At 37.2% G+C, this 18,094-nt stretch overlaps 1 protein-coding gene across 1 annotated transcript; it reads right to left on the reverse strand.

Annotated features, from left to right (window-relative positions):
- Positions 1-10,747: 10,747 nt before the first annotated feature.
- LOC126830383 (uncharacterized) lies at positions 10,748-13,049 on the reverse strand. Its single transcript, XM_050560767.1, has 3 exons — positions 13,025-13,049; positions 12,808-12,932; positions 10,748-11,005 (listed from the first exon to the last, which is right to left on the reverse strand). The coding sequence occupies exons 1-3, from the start codon at positions 13,047-13,049 to the stop codon at positions 10,748-10,750; spliced, it is 408 nt and encodes a 135-aa protein (XP_050416724.1).
- Positions 13,050-18,094: the final 5,045 nt, after the last annotated feature.

Genomic DNA, 18,094 nt, shown 5'->3' on the forward strand with positions numbered 1-18,094 from the left:
AAAACACAGAGTTGTGGCATTTCATCCGCCTGACCCTAATTTAGTAGTAAATGTGGGTTCTCAGAACAATTACTAGGTGACCTGTCGAGTCTCACATCACGTGACCATCTCAAAGCCGTCTGCTTGAAAGTGGGAAGAAGTATTGAAAACACAGTCATGCTTGAAAGATTCTTATGATTGCTAAACATAAAAGAGTTCGATATCACAAACAATAATTGTCCATTTCCAAAGTAAATATATAACGTCAATATTCTATGCTACAAGAACAACTCTTCTAAAGAGCGAAAATTTCCATTACAATGAAAACGCTTGGCAATTGAAGTGTCGACCAGGCTTTAGATCAATTTGTTAAAATGTTACCTAAACGTTTTTATTTAGGTAAAGATTATAACATTGTTTTCGAAAATTATATACGGTGAACTGAAAACCCCATGCTAATATATAGTGCCATTAAGTGCCTGCAATATCGATACACGCTTGTGGTATATCATATTGTACTTGTAGTACACCGACACCGAATTGGCATATATAATATATACCCAAATATGAAATATTATTTATATCTTGAGTATATGATCGTTGAATATCATTTTATTTACATACGTGGAAATGTCCTTTGACATAATTAAATTTTAACATTTATTTTTTTAGTTTAGTTTTATTTTCATATTTTTGGCCTATTTATCAACAAATTCTTCGCCTGAACTACCTACTTCATTTTAATATTTATTTCAAAGTTTATAACATCCTACGCACCTGCAAAATTGGAGTTTGCCGAAAAAAAGTACTTCGTCTATTAGGCTATTTCGTAGAAACATAATATAGGCTAATTAAGGTTCAAATTCCCTACCAATACACAACTGTGGACAGTCAATTATATTTGAAAGTTTAGTCGGAGCAGAACAGTAGGACGCTAAACCTCATTAAAAAGAAAAAAAAAATATTTGAAAGTTTATTACATGCTCCAAAAAGCAGTGGGCCTAGGGTGTACTACTAGTTAGAGTGATATTTACTCAAGGCTTGCTAGGTAAATGGTTTTTTAAGATGTATAGGTTAAAAACGAATTCTATGGCCAGACGTGACAAACAAAAATGATAGAGGCGTCCACGTTCTTACACTATTGACATCAACTTGGGTTAAATATGGTGTAATGACTCTTTTCTGTGACGAAAGTCATTAACAGGCATGTGTTTACGAACCAGTATATTATAGATATGTAATAATATAAGTCTACGGTGAATAGCATTGTACCTTGTTCGACATAGACGATATACGTAATGGTATTGACAAAAACGACGGGAAAGGGCTCCGTTTAATTCAAGATCCACAGGATGATAATAGTTTTTTTTAAATTGGATGAATTTATTTCAAATAGATAAATATTTCTAAAACAGGTTTGTTAAATCGTCAATTATTTTCTTATAGTATAAATTGTTGTCGTTGTCGATCTCATTTATTTGAAACATGGGCTCGTCATTTCATTTCAAAATAATATTAATTGTAATTTTTCTAGCAGATTCTATTTCCAATTATCATGTGAAATGTAGACACCGTCCAATTATTTCAACAGAAAAATGAGGCATTCCTTTTGAAAAAAAACCAACAAAATTTATACACACGCAACGTCATATCATCGTCATTATTCAGTTTACCCGATGTTTTCTTTTTTTGCTTCCATAGATTTTGTTTAATTTACTTTGGTGAATGAACAATGATACTTGATAACAAATTGTAAAAGACATGACGAAAAAAGAAAAGAACTGTTCAGATTAATTCTAGCTCATGAACCAAATTATTTAAAATACTGTTGATGAATAAAAATACAGAAATTTTAAAATGTTTAGGAGCTTTTATATACAATTCGTTTATGTCTCTGTAAAGCTGTGTATCTTTGTATAATTATGTCAATGTATATATCCTTTGTTTGTTTCATGTATCTTTCTATTATGTTTATTTGTATATGCACATAACCTTGTAAGGTTGTTTTATGCAATAAATAAAATGAAATGAAATGGAGTTTAACGTCCTACTGTTCTGCTCCTAACCGGGGCTAATGAAGACGGGTTTATGCAATAAAGTTTCTTCTTCTACTTTATTTATATTTTCAATATTTCTGATTTATAATTCTGGATTAATTTTGTTTTGAGAATTGTTTTGTTTAAAAAAAACTGTAAGTGAATATACGGACGAAATACATAATGAACGTTTTAGACGATGGAATACTACAACTTTTATTTGGTAATTTTATCAGATATTTAGAAATTCTTAATATTACTTGATTAAATATTTCGTTATAAATAAATTGAAAATTTTTAAAATTGTTAGTATTAAAACAATTATTGATATTTAAAAAAATTGGCACTTGATATTTAATCCGTAGACTATAATATAATGGGATATTCAGTTAAAACCCACAGTAAGCCTATCCCAGCTTATAGATTATTATTTCAACGTATTACCACAAAGTATTATTAATAACAACACCGTATTATAGGCCTATACTTCCATATTACATAGCATTTTTAATAATAATATTTTGTATTTTATCCATAGTCGCCTGGCGTAAACCAGTGTGTTCTACTATTTCAATAATATCATTGCAAATTTATTTTCAGCAATATAATATGGGATCGTCTTCCATAATATATCCGAGATGGAATATACATATTTCTGTATACTGTATTAAAACAATTTATATATATACCGTCTTCTGCTCTATTGTTGTCTTGTATTGATCAAATTTCCGTGTTGTGTATTTATGCAGCGTATGTTATAAACGAATAAAATAAATAATGGACCGTTTTGACCAAAAGTATAGATCTAAATGTCACTTTTCTAAATTGAACATCAACATGCCCGTCGCTATCGTCTACATGAAAGAGAGAGCGAGAGATAAACGTCAATATTCTTGTGGCTAAAAAATTATATTTACTGATTTCCCAAGAAAATTATGTTAAAACCATATAAATCAGATTTCCACATGGAATAATAAATGGGTTTACAAATAAAATAAATCCACCAAAACATTTTACGTGTAAGAAAATATAATACAAAAATACAAAAAATGTTAATATATTTTGGTCTTGATTCTCTCACAAGAAGTCGTGAGTTTACTTATATATATACGTTTTATTTATATTCATTAAGGAATATTATCAAAGATATTACATATTAGTTTTTAGAATTCATAGTATAGATTGCAATCTGATTAAAACACAGATCCTATTTCGTTTCGTTTTTAATAGTTCAAAATTTCGTTTTAATTGTCTTTACTACACTAGTGTCGGTCATCGAAAGTATAAAAAACGAACGAAATATAGAATTGTATTTCAATCAGATTGAGTAGAAGAACACAAAGCAAACTTATAAAAATGAAAGAATAATTTTGAGACAAGGCAGAGCCTACTATTTTATGTATACACAATTACTGAGTTTATAATACTAAGCGACGTTTCGACGACTGACGAGGATACTGTCGTCTTTATCAAGCAGTGAAATGAAATGGGGTTTAACGTCCTACTGTTCTGCTCCTATACTGGGCTAATGAAGACGGGCATACGCCATACAGTGTGCTATGAGGGAAATTTTGCCCGGGCAGCGGCAGTATCGCCTACTCTTATATCGAATTCCAACTGCCAAGGGATCTTTTACCAGTTGGAATTCGATATAAGAGTAGGCGATAGTGCCGCTCAAGCAACGTATTACCACAAAGTTTTAGTAATTTGCTTGATAAAGACGATGGTATCCTCGTCGAAACGTCGCTTAGTATTAAACTCAGTAATTGTGTATCCATAAAATAGTACCTTGTTTTAATATGTTCAATTACTAAATGCCAATCAAAGAAAATAATTTTGAGTATTACCAACCTTCCTTGCGTCGGTATGTGGTGTAAATGAATGTAATGATAGATAAGAATAAGCCTAATTATGATTCATTATTGTCTTCATAATATATTAATCATAAATGTCAGGAATTCAATTGATCGGAGGGTCGGGATGTGGGAGTGACAAAGACTGAGCGTGACGCACGTAGTAAAACAACAGCGAATGCAAAGGGAGATAAATGCTATTAGTAACCGTGTTTTTTGTTAGCGGTTTTGAATGAGAATTAACGATTTCTAAAAATAATTCCGTGTGCAAATCTTATTATGTAATATTCTCATTATGTTAAAAAGTAACCATATTAATTAATGAGTTACGCAAATATATCTCCTTGACTATATATTACCAGAAGCAAGGAGAAATGAAACCATGGATAATGAGATTATGTTAATCATTATAGCGTGTAAGTGGTTCACTCAACTACAAGAAAACTGCCCACAGGTAGCCTAAGTTCCCATGAATAGCCATTACTGAATTTAATGCCAATACAAGACGCACCGCCTGGAGCCAGTCAAAGGATTAAACTAATATAATCGTGTTAATTATAACAGCTGCTTGTTCTTTGTTATGTTTACAGACCGTTATTTCATTAACCCCGCCATTTATTTTCACAGTTGCTCAGCTCTTATACTAACACGAATTACGCAATTCGACTTAAAATGGCTGCTCGTGTAACGGTAAAAACCTAATGTTGTCATAATCCCATCTTTATAATACGGAGGCGTTTTTACTAAATTACTTTATAATTCTATTATAAGCACATTAAAAAGGTGAGCATTAGTTGACATTTACTATGGGAAATTGAGTAATTTAATTTGGACTTGAGTATAACGTGTTGAGCCTCTAGGGGTGTCACACGAAACCTTTCTAAAGAAATCAAAATGATGATCTAATTTAGTTATTCTAAAAGAAAGCGATAAGACAATAGATGTCAATAACTTCAGCATTGGATATTCCATTTTTTAAACGACCAAAAATGGCATATTTCCACTTTCTTATCGATTGTATTCTAAGTCTTAACACGGAACTGGTTTTAAGAATAAAAAATATATCGACCAAGTTAACATAAAACCAAAAGAATCAAACGAAACTAACTCCTGTAAAATAAACCTTGACATTTGGAATAGAATTGAAATGAAATGAAATGGGGTTTAACGTCCTACTGTTCTGCTCCGACTGGGCTAATGAAGACGGGCATACAGTGTGCTATGGGGGGAATTTTGTCCGGGCAGCGGCACCTTGGCCTACTCTTATATAGAATTCCAACTGCCATGAGTTCTTTTACATGCACGCCAATTTCTGGCTGGTTCAAAAATATTCGTCACAAAATGTATTCCATTCCTCTAAATATCGCAGGCTAGCGATGGCATCGAGAGTAAATTATGTCCTGTATACGTTAATTAATGTCTAATTAATGATTTAGTAAACCTTTCTGGCCTAAAGAAAGATCTGCAATACGCAGATTTAGCGCTTGCATAATGTATGTTTAAAATGAACAATAAAAAATTACTTTTAAGGTTTTCTGGTCATAACAGTGTGGTTCACATACTTGACCTTCCATATTTTAAACAAGCTTGTTAATGTAAGCTGTGTTATACACGCCGAGAGCTGTATTTTGTTATTGTTTACCTGTGTCGTATATATAGTTTTAATATTGTTATGTTATGATAACAGACAGTGATTAAACAATTAATAATGAGTTTAGTTCAATTCATACTATTATTTATTTTCAAAAGCAGTAAGTAACGCCTATCTGAATAGACGGGTTTTGTTATTCTCTGAATGATCCTAGTTTTTACGTCCTGCTAGAGCAAAAGTGACTATATAGTACACGCTTCCCGTCTTTTCACATTTGAATTTCTAGTAGTATGCTTCTATATGTTGGTCGGTTTGCCCAATGGTTTAACGCGTGCGCATTAGATCATAAGGTCTGTTATTGAGTCAAGTGGCGTGGTTCCGATTCCCCGTTTATACGTGACAAAAAGTAAGGTCGCCTGTCAAACCTCATGGGTCCCCCGGTTTCTCCCGACTGCTAAACCCCGGTTTCTCCCGACTACTAAACCCCTATACGATTATTGAAATATAATTGAACCATGTTAGCCTGGAAATGACCTAGTTTGCGTCGACTGAACGTTAAACCCTCCACAATCCGTAAAAATATAGCCTGGGTCGCGTTCACAAGCTTTTCAGATATGGCCCACAGGTCATGGAAGGCTGTATATCAATAGGGTTCATCCTCTTATGCCCAAAATGCCTCATACCAAATATGAAAAGAATCCATCGAAAACTGTAGCCTCTATCTCGTTCACAAGCCAATTGTAGACGGACGAACCGACGGACAGGTTGATGACATGCTATATATACGCTCACGTATAAAAATGTTTTAGAATTTAATTTGCAACAGAAAGAAGTTAATATTGAGAGCAAATTAACTCCCCAATGTCATCCCCAGGCCTCACGAGAGGGGGGTGCAGCCGGTGCGGAGCCCCAGGCCTCACGAGAGAGGGGTGCAGCCGGTGCGTCGCCCAGGGCCCATAAGAGTCTATGAGGTCCATAAATATCAAAGTTTGAAATAGAAATGGGCAATTATGCATGATTTTTTAAAATTTTTCCTTTGAAGCTTATATAAATATGTACAAAATTTTTCACTTTATCTCAATCTGCTAGTGAATCATCTAGATATGACTAGTGTTGGAAAGGAGAGGGATGGGGGGGGGAGGTGCCGCCCCGGGACATTTTTCCTATCAAGGGCCCTGGTCATCCCTTTCTAATCAGTTTGATAAATTATCTGTACAGGGGAAACAAACCCATTTAATACGAATAAAGGGAGGTAATATTATGAAGCATTCTGAACGCGAGACACGCTACCTGCGGAGAAAAAGCAGAGGTAGTTTTCGAGCGATGGATACGTGGAAACAGACATAAATAATTCTCATGCGACTTTTCTGAAGTTCGGTCAGTAGTAAATTTCCCAAATTTCACAAGAACTGGATTGATGAATGGAAAGACTTCGACTTATCCACCTGAGACAGAACACAGTAAACAGTTTATTTACAGAACACACAGGAAACAAAACAGACAATATTATACAGAAAGAAGAAAAAGCACTAAAATAATACAATAACTAAATTAGCATATATTTACAAAAGGAGCAAAGTTAATATCAACAATTATTGGTACAGCATCTAATGCCTATATACATGTATATATAAATATTATTGCCTTTTGGTTCGTGCGTTCCTGGAGTTTTACCGGTTGTACGTGACAAGGAGTAGGGTCGCCTGTCCAACCTCGTGGGTTTTCTCCGGGTCCTCCGGTTTCCTCCCACTGCTAAAGACCCCTACGCGCAAGCGAATTATTGAAATAAAATTAAACCATATGTTAGTCCCGAAATGACCTAGTTTGTGTCGAGTGGACGTTAAACCCCATTTCTCTCTCTCTCTCTCTCTCTCTCTCTCTCTCTCTCTCCTGGAGTTTTACGTCCACTTCCACCGAGGATGATATCGTAGACAAGTACCTAACAATGTAACATTTGTAGCAGGGGGTGGACACCGTAAGAGCCGAAAAAGAACCACGAAATTAGGCACACTACCCTATCCTCACGTACAACGGTACAAATGTGGGATCAACACCACACCACTTGTCTTAATGTCAGAACTATTTGACCCCACTTTCCCAACACCGCACAGAATATAGGACATACAAATTCTGCATTATAGATGATAAAAATACCTAAGGAACTGTGTATTACGTCAGCAATATTCATTTTGCACGGCCAGTGCCGTTACGTCATCTTCCAATTCCATCTGTTAAGGTTTCTTTAACGCGCAATTCCATGTGCACATAGGGTTTTTACCGGTGTAGACTGGAATAACCAGGGGCCTGTTTCACGAAATTTTAACTAAGATAAAACTAAGTTGGGGAATCGAAACCACGCCAGCTGACTCCATGCCAGACCTTATGATACAACGAGCACGTGCTAACCATTCGGCCATCCAACTCCCCGGCCCCCGTATAATAGACGAAATGAAAAGTCAGATTGCCCAAAGGTTAGGGGGAGAATCCGCCTCCCCCACCGGCTCGTACCCCCCCCTCCCCCGACGTTTATGCTTTCCATAATGGGATATGGGATTCTTTTCATAACTTTGCAGGGGCGGATCCAGAGGGGGTTTGGGGGGTCGAAACCCCCCATGCTTAGCTACATTTTGTTTTTGTAAATCAAAACTTTTTATGAGAAAAGTTTCTCGGCCGTGTGGCCCTTATCGTCAGATGTGGGACAGGATGGGCACTCAAAGCACGAGATAATGATATTATGTGATATCACAATTGATGCTTTGCATCCATAAAATTGAATCACAATGTCATTGTATTAATTCATAATAAAAATTGACGTCAAACGAGATGTTGAATTTCTCTGTTTAAAAAGCTCAATGTGTATAGTATATACGCCAAAATGACAATAGAAACCATGCGGGAGGGGGGGGGGGGATACATATCCCAGGAACCTGGCAAACCCCCTCCTGCAAAAATTCCTGGATCAGCCCCTGATGAGTCCACTTTGTGTCGTTGCTCCGAATGATTGTAATATATAATAATGTTTGTAACCTTGCTGCACGGGAGAAACAGAAATTAAAATACCCCTCTTACAGATGGCCCTGCGAATGATTGTAATATGTAAATATGTTTGTAACCTTGCTGCACGGGAGAAACAGAAATTAAAATACCCCTCTTACAGATGGCCCTGTGTTTATGGGATTCATTAACTTACTTGGAAATTGTCTGAACAATAAGTTTGTCTCTTTTTTTTTTAAAAAATAAGTCTCATGTGCATAACATACTTGCAAAGATTTAAGAAATTTGAGAGTAGGAAGTCTAACAGTTTATTTATAAGTTTGTCTCTTTTTTAAAAAATTAAGTCTCATGTGCATAACATACTTGCAAAGATTTAAGAAATTTGAGAGTAGGGAGTCGAATTCTTCACGTATTATAATTATGTAACCCCCTCCACTCCCATCGTGTCTTTCATGTATGGAAAAGAGTTATATCAAATTTCTAAAAGAATTCCATACAATCATTCTGAAAATTATGACGATTTCCTCCTGGGAAGTAACAAAAATGATAAAAGGCTTACGGGTAACGAAATGAACACTTACGTTAAAGATGTATGTGTAGTGACAATATGTTAACACGATTGTGTTTATTTGTAAAAGTTCTACTTCTGAATGTATCGTTGTCACAGTGTTTGTGGAGGCAGACCACCATTAATTTCCCCATTGACTTCAACACAGAGTCAATGTTAATTCTGGCCTCTTTGCCCACCTCCAACTTTTCCTCAGATTTTCGTTGGGCTGAATGCTTTTCACTACAGACAGAGGAACAAATGGTCATGTCTTTGCACTAAAATTTGTATAAGGTTGACCACCAAAATTTTGAGATACACAGACTTGAAGAAGCATACTAAAAACATGTTACTAGTTGCCGTAGCCAACCTGATAACCCCGTTATCCTTCCGCCTCAAAATCATGAATATTTACCAAAACCTGGCAGAAAATGTTAATTCAAACCCTCTTCGTCCATTCTAGACCAAAAAATCAACAAAAATGGGCATGCAAAAGGGGAGAAGAGAGAGAGAGAGAGAATTGCTATAAATAGACGAACTACGTGCACTCTGGTTCAATATGTGGTTACCTCCCCTGGAGCCCGTATCCGCCAGAGATTGCCGAGATCAAGAAAACACAGATCTGAGAACAAAATCTCAAACATTTTAAGTCACATACGCTTCAAAAGTAGTTTTAGTAATCACTCAGCAGATTTGATTTATAAAAGAAAAAGATTATACTTATAACAAACGCCTACGAGACCACTCAGTAGATGTCTTGCTCGAAACCATTAAACAACGGAAAATACAAACATGCGCATTTGAGTGAAATCAAATGCCTGTACATTTTTTGAAAGGAGAGAGAGAGAAAGAAAGAGAGAGAGAAAGAGAGAGAGAGAGGTTTAACGCCCACTCGAGACACAAACTAGGTCATTTCTGGACTAACATATGGTTCAATTTTATTTCAATAATTCGCTTGCGAGTAGAGATCATTTAGTAGAGGGAGGAAACCGGAGGACCCGGAGAAAACCCATGAGGTTGGACAGGCGACAATACTCCTTGTCACGTACAGCCGGGGAATCAAAACCGGGTCACCTGACTCAATGACAGACCTTATGATACAACGCGCTCGCGCTAACCATTCTACCCCCCCCCCCCCCGTATAAAAGACGACATGAAAAGTATACGCACGGACCACAGGCGACTGTAAAGTGGAACACATTTCAAAAATAACATTAAGCTATGACTAACTATATGTCTAAAGTCTGTTACGTCCATGTTCGTCAAATAACTGGTCTGATTCCAATTTCTAACTCGGGGGCAAAATAACTCGTCTGAAACCGATTCTCGTTCAGTTGATATAATAACACCAAAGTGAGAAACGGATTGGAATTAATGGAATTATATAATTGGGATCAAAGTTCACTACTCTAGATTCCGTCAACTGGCAATACTCACTAAATTTCTTTAGGTAGACAATCGAGTCTACGATGACTTCTAAAATTATCCACGTGACCTTCGTAGACATATACTTAGTCATAGTTTGATGTTATTTTTGAAATATTTTCCACTGTAGCACGGTCGGCATATGTGTCAGTCTAATGTTTAGTACGTCCCCATTTTTCTTTACATAGTAGTTTTTTCAAACAAAAAGAGCGCCTGTTGGTTTTCTGTAAAACAGCCAATATATCAACGACAGGCACGGCACGAAAAATATTTTTGATATTTCCCATTTCCATAGAGCGAAGTCACACTGGAAATATACTATCTATATGTCATTTTTTCTATTAATGTTTTTCATGAAATGTAAAACGCGGAATATGTCGGGTACAATTGCTAATGAAAATACAACCACCAAGGTGATAATTCCAACATGGCCGATGGCCATGGCAGAAGGTCGATTGTCAGGGATACTTATTTTTTTGCGAATTGCTGCAGATACAGTTCTCTTATCAACAAGCAGATATGATTGGATATTGAGTATCCTTTCAGCAACACCTGCTTCGGCAGAATTATCGCTTTGACACTGACATTTGCAAAGTTTGTTATGGTTTACTGTTGTAGCTACTGGCGTAACATCCAGATTATTTGATGACACATTCACAACACCGTTAAGTGTTGTCGTTACTTCAGATAATACAACTGGCGGCAGAGACACTTTGCTTGTCTTAAGTGTATAGATAGTCGCGGTTGAATCCTCTGTATTTGATAGTGACATAGTCTCCGTTGATGAACTCTGCGATGTTCCTCTCGCTACAGTAAAACTGCTTGCGATGATTGAGGTTTCAAAACTCTCAGTTGTAGTTGTCCAAGACACATCTGGGTTCGAATTAGATATTGTGGCGTCAGTGTAAGACATTACTGAGTCAGCCGTCGATATTATGGAGTCCGTTACAGACGTTACCGAATAAGCAGTATAAACCAATTCAGTGGAACTACTTGTAACGATTGAAGTTTCTGTGGCTGTCTGGTACAATGTGGTATAGGCTGTAGACAATTCTGAGTCCTCCGTCGATATTATTGAGTCTGTTACAGACATAACCGTATCAGCAATGATTGAGTCAGTTATGGTCATAACCGAACCCGAAGTATAAACAGATTCAGTGGAACTTGTATATATTTGAGAATATGAACTTGCCTGAAAGAAACAATAAAAAAAGTTAAAGTTTTCAAAAAGCTAAAAACACATTTTTGTACCAAATTTCTAGAAAGAAGAGGAAGTCGGAAAACAACTTTAAACACCCGACATCGTGAATATATATATATCTAAAGGTGTGATCTTCCCGCCTACGACATTTTAGGTATTTTGAAACCAGAATATACAAATGCGGGTCAATTGCAATGAACGCATATGGGAAACGTATATGCAGCAATTTGCCAAGAGTCAAATATAGGGTTTAACGCCCACGTGACTCAAACTAGGTCACTTCGGGAATAACACATGGTTCAATTTTTTTTCTATACTTCGGTTGCGCGTAGAGTTCTTTAGTGGGGTAGTGGGAGGAAACCGGGGGACACGGAGAAAACCCACTTGGGTTGGACAACCGGGGAATCCAAATCACGCCAGTTGACTCAATGACAGACCTTATTATATAACCCGCACGTGCTAAAAAATTCTTGATAACACAAGTAGAGAATGCTTTTCCAAAATACATAATAACCTACCGTAACGAGTTCTCGGAAACCCCAGCCAATAGGCAATGCCCATGACTGTTTGTAGGCCGTACCATAAATATAACCCCAGATTTGTCCACAGTCTGTGTTATGATTAACGATGTGATAACCGCTAGTTACAACAAATTCGGTCGAAGAGAATCCTGTGTTTGACACTGGTAACCATGCGGTGGTCACAGATGAATTGTCCATTTTAAGGTCCACAATACACGCTTCAGCTGCTACAAGTACCAGATAATAAACATTATTAGTTGCTACCAGTGCTGTTGTAGTAAATATATAGATGTTTCGCCATTGCCGAACTGGTGCGACAATTAAAAGGTTAGGATCACTGTACTGTGTATCACTGTTTTTATAACCTTTGCAATATTGAGCTACTAAGATAGGCTCTGAAGAGTTTAAGTAATGCATCTCATCTGATGGTACGATGATATCTTGATAATCACCAGATGTTGACAATAAATACCTATCACCCTCTGTTGTAATTTCAGTATTATCAACAGTAGCAACAATGCGGACAAGATCGCCAACTTCGCGCAGAGGCATTGGTAAAAGAAAATGGTCTGTTCCCAAAGCAAACACAGGTGGGAGTTGTTCTATCACATAGTCTTCACCTACAGTAGGACTTAACACCCTTGTACTATCAGCACCCACAAAAACCGACACAACGTTACTTGAAGATATTTTCGTGCCCGTTAAATCATTGGTTGAGCCCAACTGTAATGTCTGGTATTGGTTCATTTCAACAGAGATGGTGTCGCCATTAGCGTAAGTGGTGCCTTCAAAAGTGACAGTTCCGCTTGCAAGCCGTAGATTGATGGCGAGTTTAGTTCCGTTGGTTGTTGAAACAACACCGAAAATACAACTGTACGTTTCACAGTAGGTGACAACCACATACTCTGTTCCAAGAGCAAGAAGAGGAAACGCAAGGTAACCTCCCGCGGAATTGGGCAGTACGGTCGCAGAACTTTGACTAAAAACTTGCACAGAAATCAGCTGATCGCTTTGAACTAGTATACCCATATCAGAAACAACATTTCCATAAAGTAACAAATTTTTGCTCAAAGACACTTTGACGCTAACACCAGAAGCAACAGTAACATCAACAGCAGTCTGCAAGTCAGATCTAGATGGTACACTGATTTTAACAGTAGCTCCTGCAGGATGATCCGTCAGTATGCATAGTACAGCAGATGAATAGCCCTTTATGTGCTCTAATAAAGTCAGGTAAAACTCCTTCCCTTGGTTGGTATCATAGGCTGAAATAAAGTTATATTATTTTCTTCATTTAATTATTCAAGGGCAAACTTAACATACACACACGCAATAGTTTCATAGCAATACACCAAACCCACAAATAAGTGGTACATTGTGTTCTAGAATATTATACCATACTTGAGTGTAATATCACGGCCCACAGAAACGATTCAAAGCGATGATTGGTAATTATTCAAAGAAATTTGAACCTAAAACGGCTTGGTCATTGTGTCGAGTGTTTGTCATTCTACCTTGACTCTTTGTAAAAAAGCCATTAGGTGGAACTATATTTCCACGTCAAGGCATAAAAGGGAGTTTGGCAACCGGACTAGTTGCATTTTATGGCGGATAATAATTTTAGTCTTCCTCTTGTACCGTACAGTCAGCCTTCATGTCAACTGTATCCTGACCCCCATTATGTACTTCTTATTATTTAGGGCCATTCTCTTTCCTTCCCCGCTTTTATAAGGGTCAAAGAAGAGGGTTTCAATAACATTTCCTGTCAGGATATGTGAACATGATTTAGGGTCTATTTAATAATTTCTCTGCTTATTTCTTTCATAACACACTGCTCGGCGTGTGTTCGTCCTCGTTGGTGCAGAAAATAGGACGTTAAACCTCATTTCATGTCCTTTACCTAGGCCCTATAGATAAGTGTTTGTCGCATTTGTCGCATTTGTTTTATCATGGAGAGTACAGTTTACGTCGCATTTGGCGCATTTGTTTTATCATGGAGAGTACAGTTTACGTCCCTTCCCTTCCTGGTTGGGATCCCGGTACAACTCAACTTTTAAGGCAGGACACTACCTTATAAAACACTCTGTATAGATTGATCTGTCAAATTATGATATCGGCTAAAATTGCCCAAAATAGTTAAAATTTGTTGATTTTTCAAGTCGTGTCCAGCCTTTATATTATATAGTGTTAAATATTTAGTCATTTATATAGGTAAATCAAATTTTTAACTTTTAACTTGCTTTTTTCCGTACTCAATTTTTCACCCATATCAGGTCTTAGAAAATCAAATTCTCAAAATCTATGAGAGATAATGGTCTCTCACACCCACTTGTTTTATGTGGGATGCACTTACCGTTTGAATGAAGAAACTGAATTATTAATAAACAACGTCCAAGCCATGCCATCATTTTAATCATCTGTAAGCAAGAAAGTAGACACAAATATTTATACAATAATATAAGAATAAAATAAGACAAACACCACTTTATGAATAACAATCACTACCAACTTTAATAGTGCAACCTTTCAATAAGTATCCTCTTATCATTATCAAGCACAAGGTAAACGATTATATGATACAAAATACTAGGAATAACCATTACTCACTGAGTCACCGTGGCTCCCCCTGCTAACTGTAAATTTAATTATATTGTTCATTTAGTGATAGGAATAACACAAACACAACTTTATGGATAACAATCACAAGCAACTTCAATAGTGCAATGTTTCTACAGGTATCCTCTTGTCGTTATCAAACACAATATACTAAAAACTGGGAGTAAGCATTTAAAAATGTAAGCATTTAAAAAGTATAAAAATATAAAGGACAAGGATTCATATAAGAAGACTGCCTAACAAAACACCAGACAAGATAATCACTCGCGTTTCTTCATTAACACGAGAGAGAGAGAGAGAGAGAGAGAGAGAGAGAGAGGGTTTAACGTCCACTCGACACAAACTAGGTGTGCTAACCATTCGGCCATGAGTATTTTGAGTCAAGAGAGAGAGAGAGAGAAATGGGGTTTAACGTCCACTCGACACAAACTAGGTCATTTCGGGACTAACACATGGTTCAATTTTATTTCAATAATTCGCTTGCGTGTAGGGGTCTTTAGCAGTGGGAGGAAACCGGAGGACCCGGGGGAAACCCTCGAGGTTGGACAGGCAACCCTACTCCTTGTCACGTACAACTGGGGAATCTAAACCCCTGCCAGTTGACTCAATGACAGACCATATGATACAGCGCGCGCGTGCTAACCATTCGGCCATCCAACCCCCCATATTCTGCATGTAATTCAGCTATTATACATAATATAATGTATTAGGCAGTCGTTAATCTCAGAAAATGTGTGTCAAGAGTCTGAGTATTTTGAGTCATCTATCGGACTTACGCACTCAGATTGAGAAGTAATGTTATTTTGGGAGTTATCGAAATTGTTTAAAAACTTATACATAGGGCATCGGTCGTGTAATATATAATTTCCAGCCAAGCCTAAGAGGCAGGGCATCGGTTGTGTAATATATAATTTCCAGCCAAGCCTAAGAGGCAAATGTGGATTCTGCAGCATAATGTAGGATTGATAGTTAGCCTCTGGTCTATTTCCTGCCCAGTTGAATAATCCCGGGGAAGCATCCGTATATCAACACACCTATTAAATTTTTATTAAACCTGTAAAGGGGTTTGAGGGAGTCGAAAGTTTGCTTTCAAGATGTTGTTTTACTAATAGTATGACATTCGATAACCAACATCCATACCAAAACTAGTTATCATAAAATCCTCCAATTCCTCTCGGACAAACTCTTATCTTTATCATCTTGGGTGGGGGGGGGGGGGTCGATCTTACCACATTTCAGAAAAATCCATTCAGTCATTATGAAAAAGGAGCAGATTTTGTGTAAATTATCTTCTATTTAACCCTTAAATGTGTTGGGACTTGGGTGTCGATACCCTTTTAAAAGACCACGAATGCCCCAACTTTGATGCGCACACTATATTATTAGAATATATAGTTAAAGCGCTCAAGAGAATTGGTGTATAGAAAATTGTAGGTACACACTGTTAACCACCAATAAATGTTTTACTGTCAATAATTGATATATTTTATTCAGCTCGACACAAGACTTAAAATGAATAGATTCAGTTCTTTTAACTTGAATGTAAATATGAATTATCTATGTTGTATATATACTTAGCCAAATTAAAAACTTGACACTGATGAATTTCAAAAAGAATTTTTTTCTGGTAAGTCAAATAAATTTTAAAGTGTTTCTAACGATAATAAGTAGTAAGAAGCCTTTAATTTCATAAAATTGTAAAGTCACGTGGATCACGTGACTTTTGAACATATAAAGATGAAAAACCTGAAAAACACGTGCAAACACAAACTCGTGAGGTCAATCGATGCAAGTTTGCTTAAACTGAACACGCACACGTAACTTGAACTGGAAAAACAAATTAAAATTGTTATTTTCATCTTTGTTAGAAAATGCCGCGCCTTTCAAATGTAGAACGTCTACGTGCTATAGGTAGGCTCTATGCTGGTCAGTCTGTGGTCACTGTTGCAAGAGCCTTTAATTGTTCACGCCAGACAATAATTAATCTTAGAATGAGAGTGCTTCAAACTGGAACTATTGCCGGCCGCCAAAGGGCAGGAGCGCCACGTGTGACGTCACTCCAGGAAGGTCAAGCAATACGATTACGTCATCTTAGAAACAGATTTGTCACTGCAACCTCCACAAGTAGAGAGATGTTTGGTGGAAGGGTAACTGCACAAACTGTTCGAAATCGCTTGCAGGCTGCTGGTCTTCGAGCTCGTAGGCCCTATAATGGACCAATATTGACACCTCTTCATCGCCGTAACCGACTTGTGTGGGCCACAAGACACATAAGATTTACTCAAAGACAGTGGAATTCGGTTGTCTTTAGTGACGAATCTCGATGGCAGGGCCCGAGTGTACCGCAGACGAGGTGAACGTTACGCTAAAGTATGCGTCAGAGAGGTTGACCGATTTGGTGGCTGCAGCGTCATGGTTTGGGGTTCTTTTTGTGCACATGGACGTTCTCCTCTTGTTGTTGTCCAAGGGAACTTAAACGCTGTCCAGTACAGGGATCAGATTTTGCAACCTGTTCTTCTTCCGTTTATGCAGAGACATGGACCTGGACTAACGTTTCAACAAGACAATGCTCGACCCCATACAACAATTGCTACCTAGAATTTTTTTAAGAAATGCCGGTATCTAAGTCCTGGATTGGCCGTCGCTTAGCCCCGACCTTAATCCTATTGAACACATCTGGGACGAACTGGGTCAACGTGTTCGTCAGCAAGTGAATCCACCACTGACGTTGCAGGACCTTCAACATGCTCTTGCTGAGCAGTGGCGACGTCTTCCTCGGGTAGTGTTTACTAATGTTCTGAGATCCATGAGAAGACGTTGTGTGGCAGTACGAGACGCTAGAGGAGGCCACACCCGTTACTAAACACTTTATTCCGATTGTTCTCCAAGTCTGTGAATTTCATTTTGGGGGGTACTGTGACATCACGAACGTTATCAATGTCAAGGACTTTCGGCGAGACGTATTCTTGCTTTCTGTTGATGTCAAGGTCGTCTGTGCACAACATAACACTAAAATAGTTGCCTTAAACCAAATATTAAAAATCTAGTCCCGAGTGTCAAGTTTTTAATTTGGCTGAGTATATATCACCTATAGACTCCTTTTCGTGGAATTCTATGACATATCTATCCACATTCCTGTCGGGGGCAGCCAACTTGCATACGCTTTTAAAAAACAGCTGCATCCAAACAAATCTGAATAGGCTAAATGGAATAATAGAGCAAGTTCACCGTGATGTTGACAAATACATAAGACTATATGAAATAAGATATTGTATATGGTTCAACCGAAATATCATTAAATATCTATGGGTGTTTAACAGTGTGTACCTAG

The sequence above is a fragment of the Patella vulgata genome, chromosome 8 (genome assembly GCF_932274485.2).
Source record: "Patella vulgata chromosome 8, xgPatVulg1.2, whole genome shotgun sequence".
In the NCBI taxonomy this organism is placed as follows: domain Eukaryota; kingdom Metazoa; phylum Mollusca; class Gastropoda; family Patellidae; genus Patella; species Patella vulgata.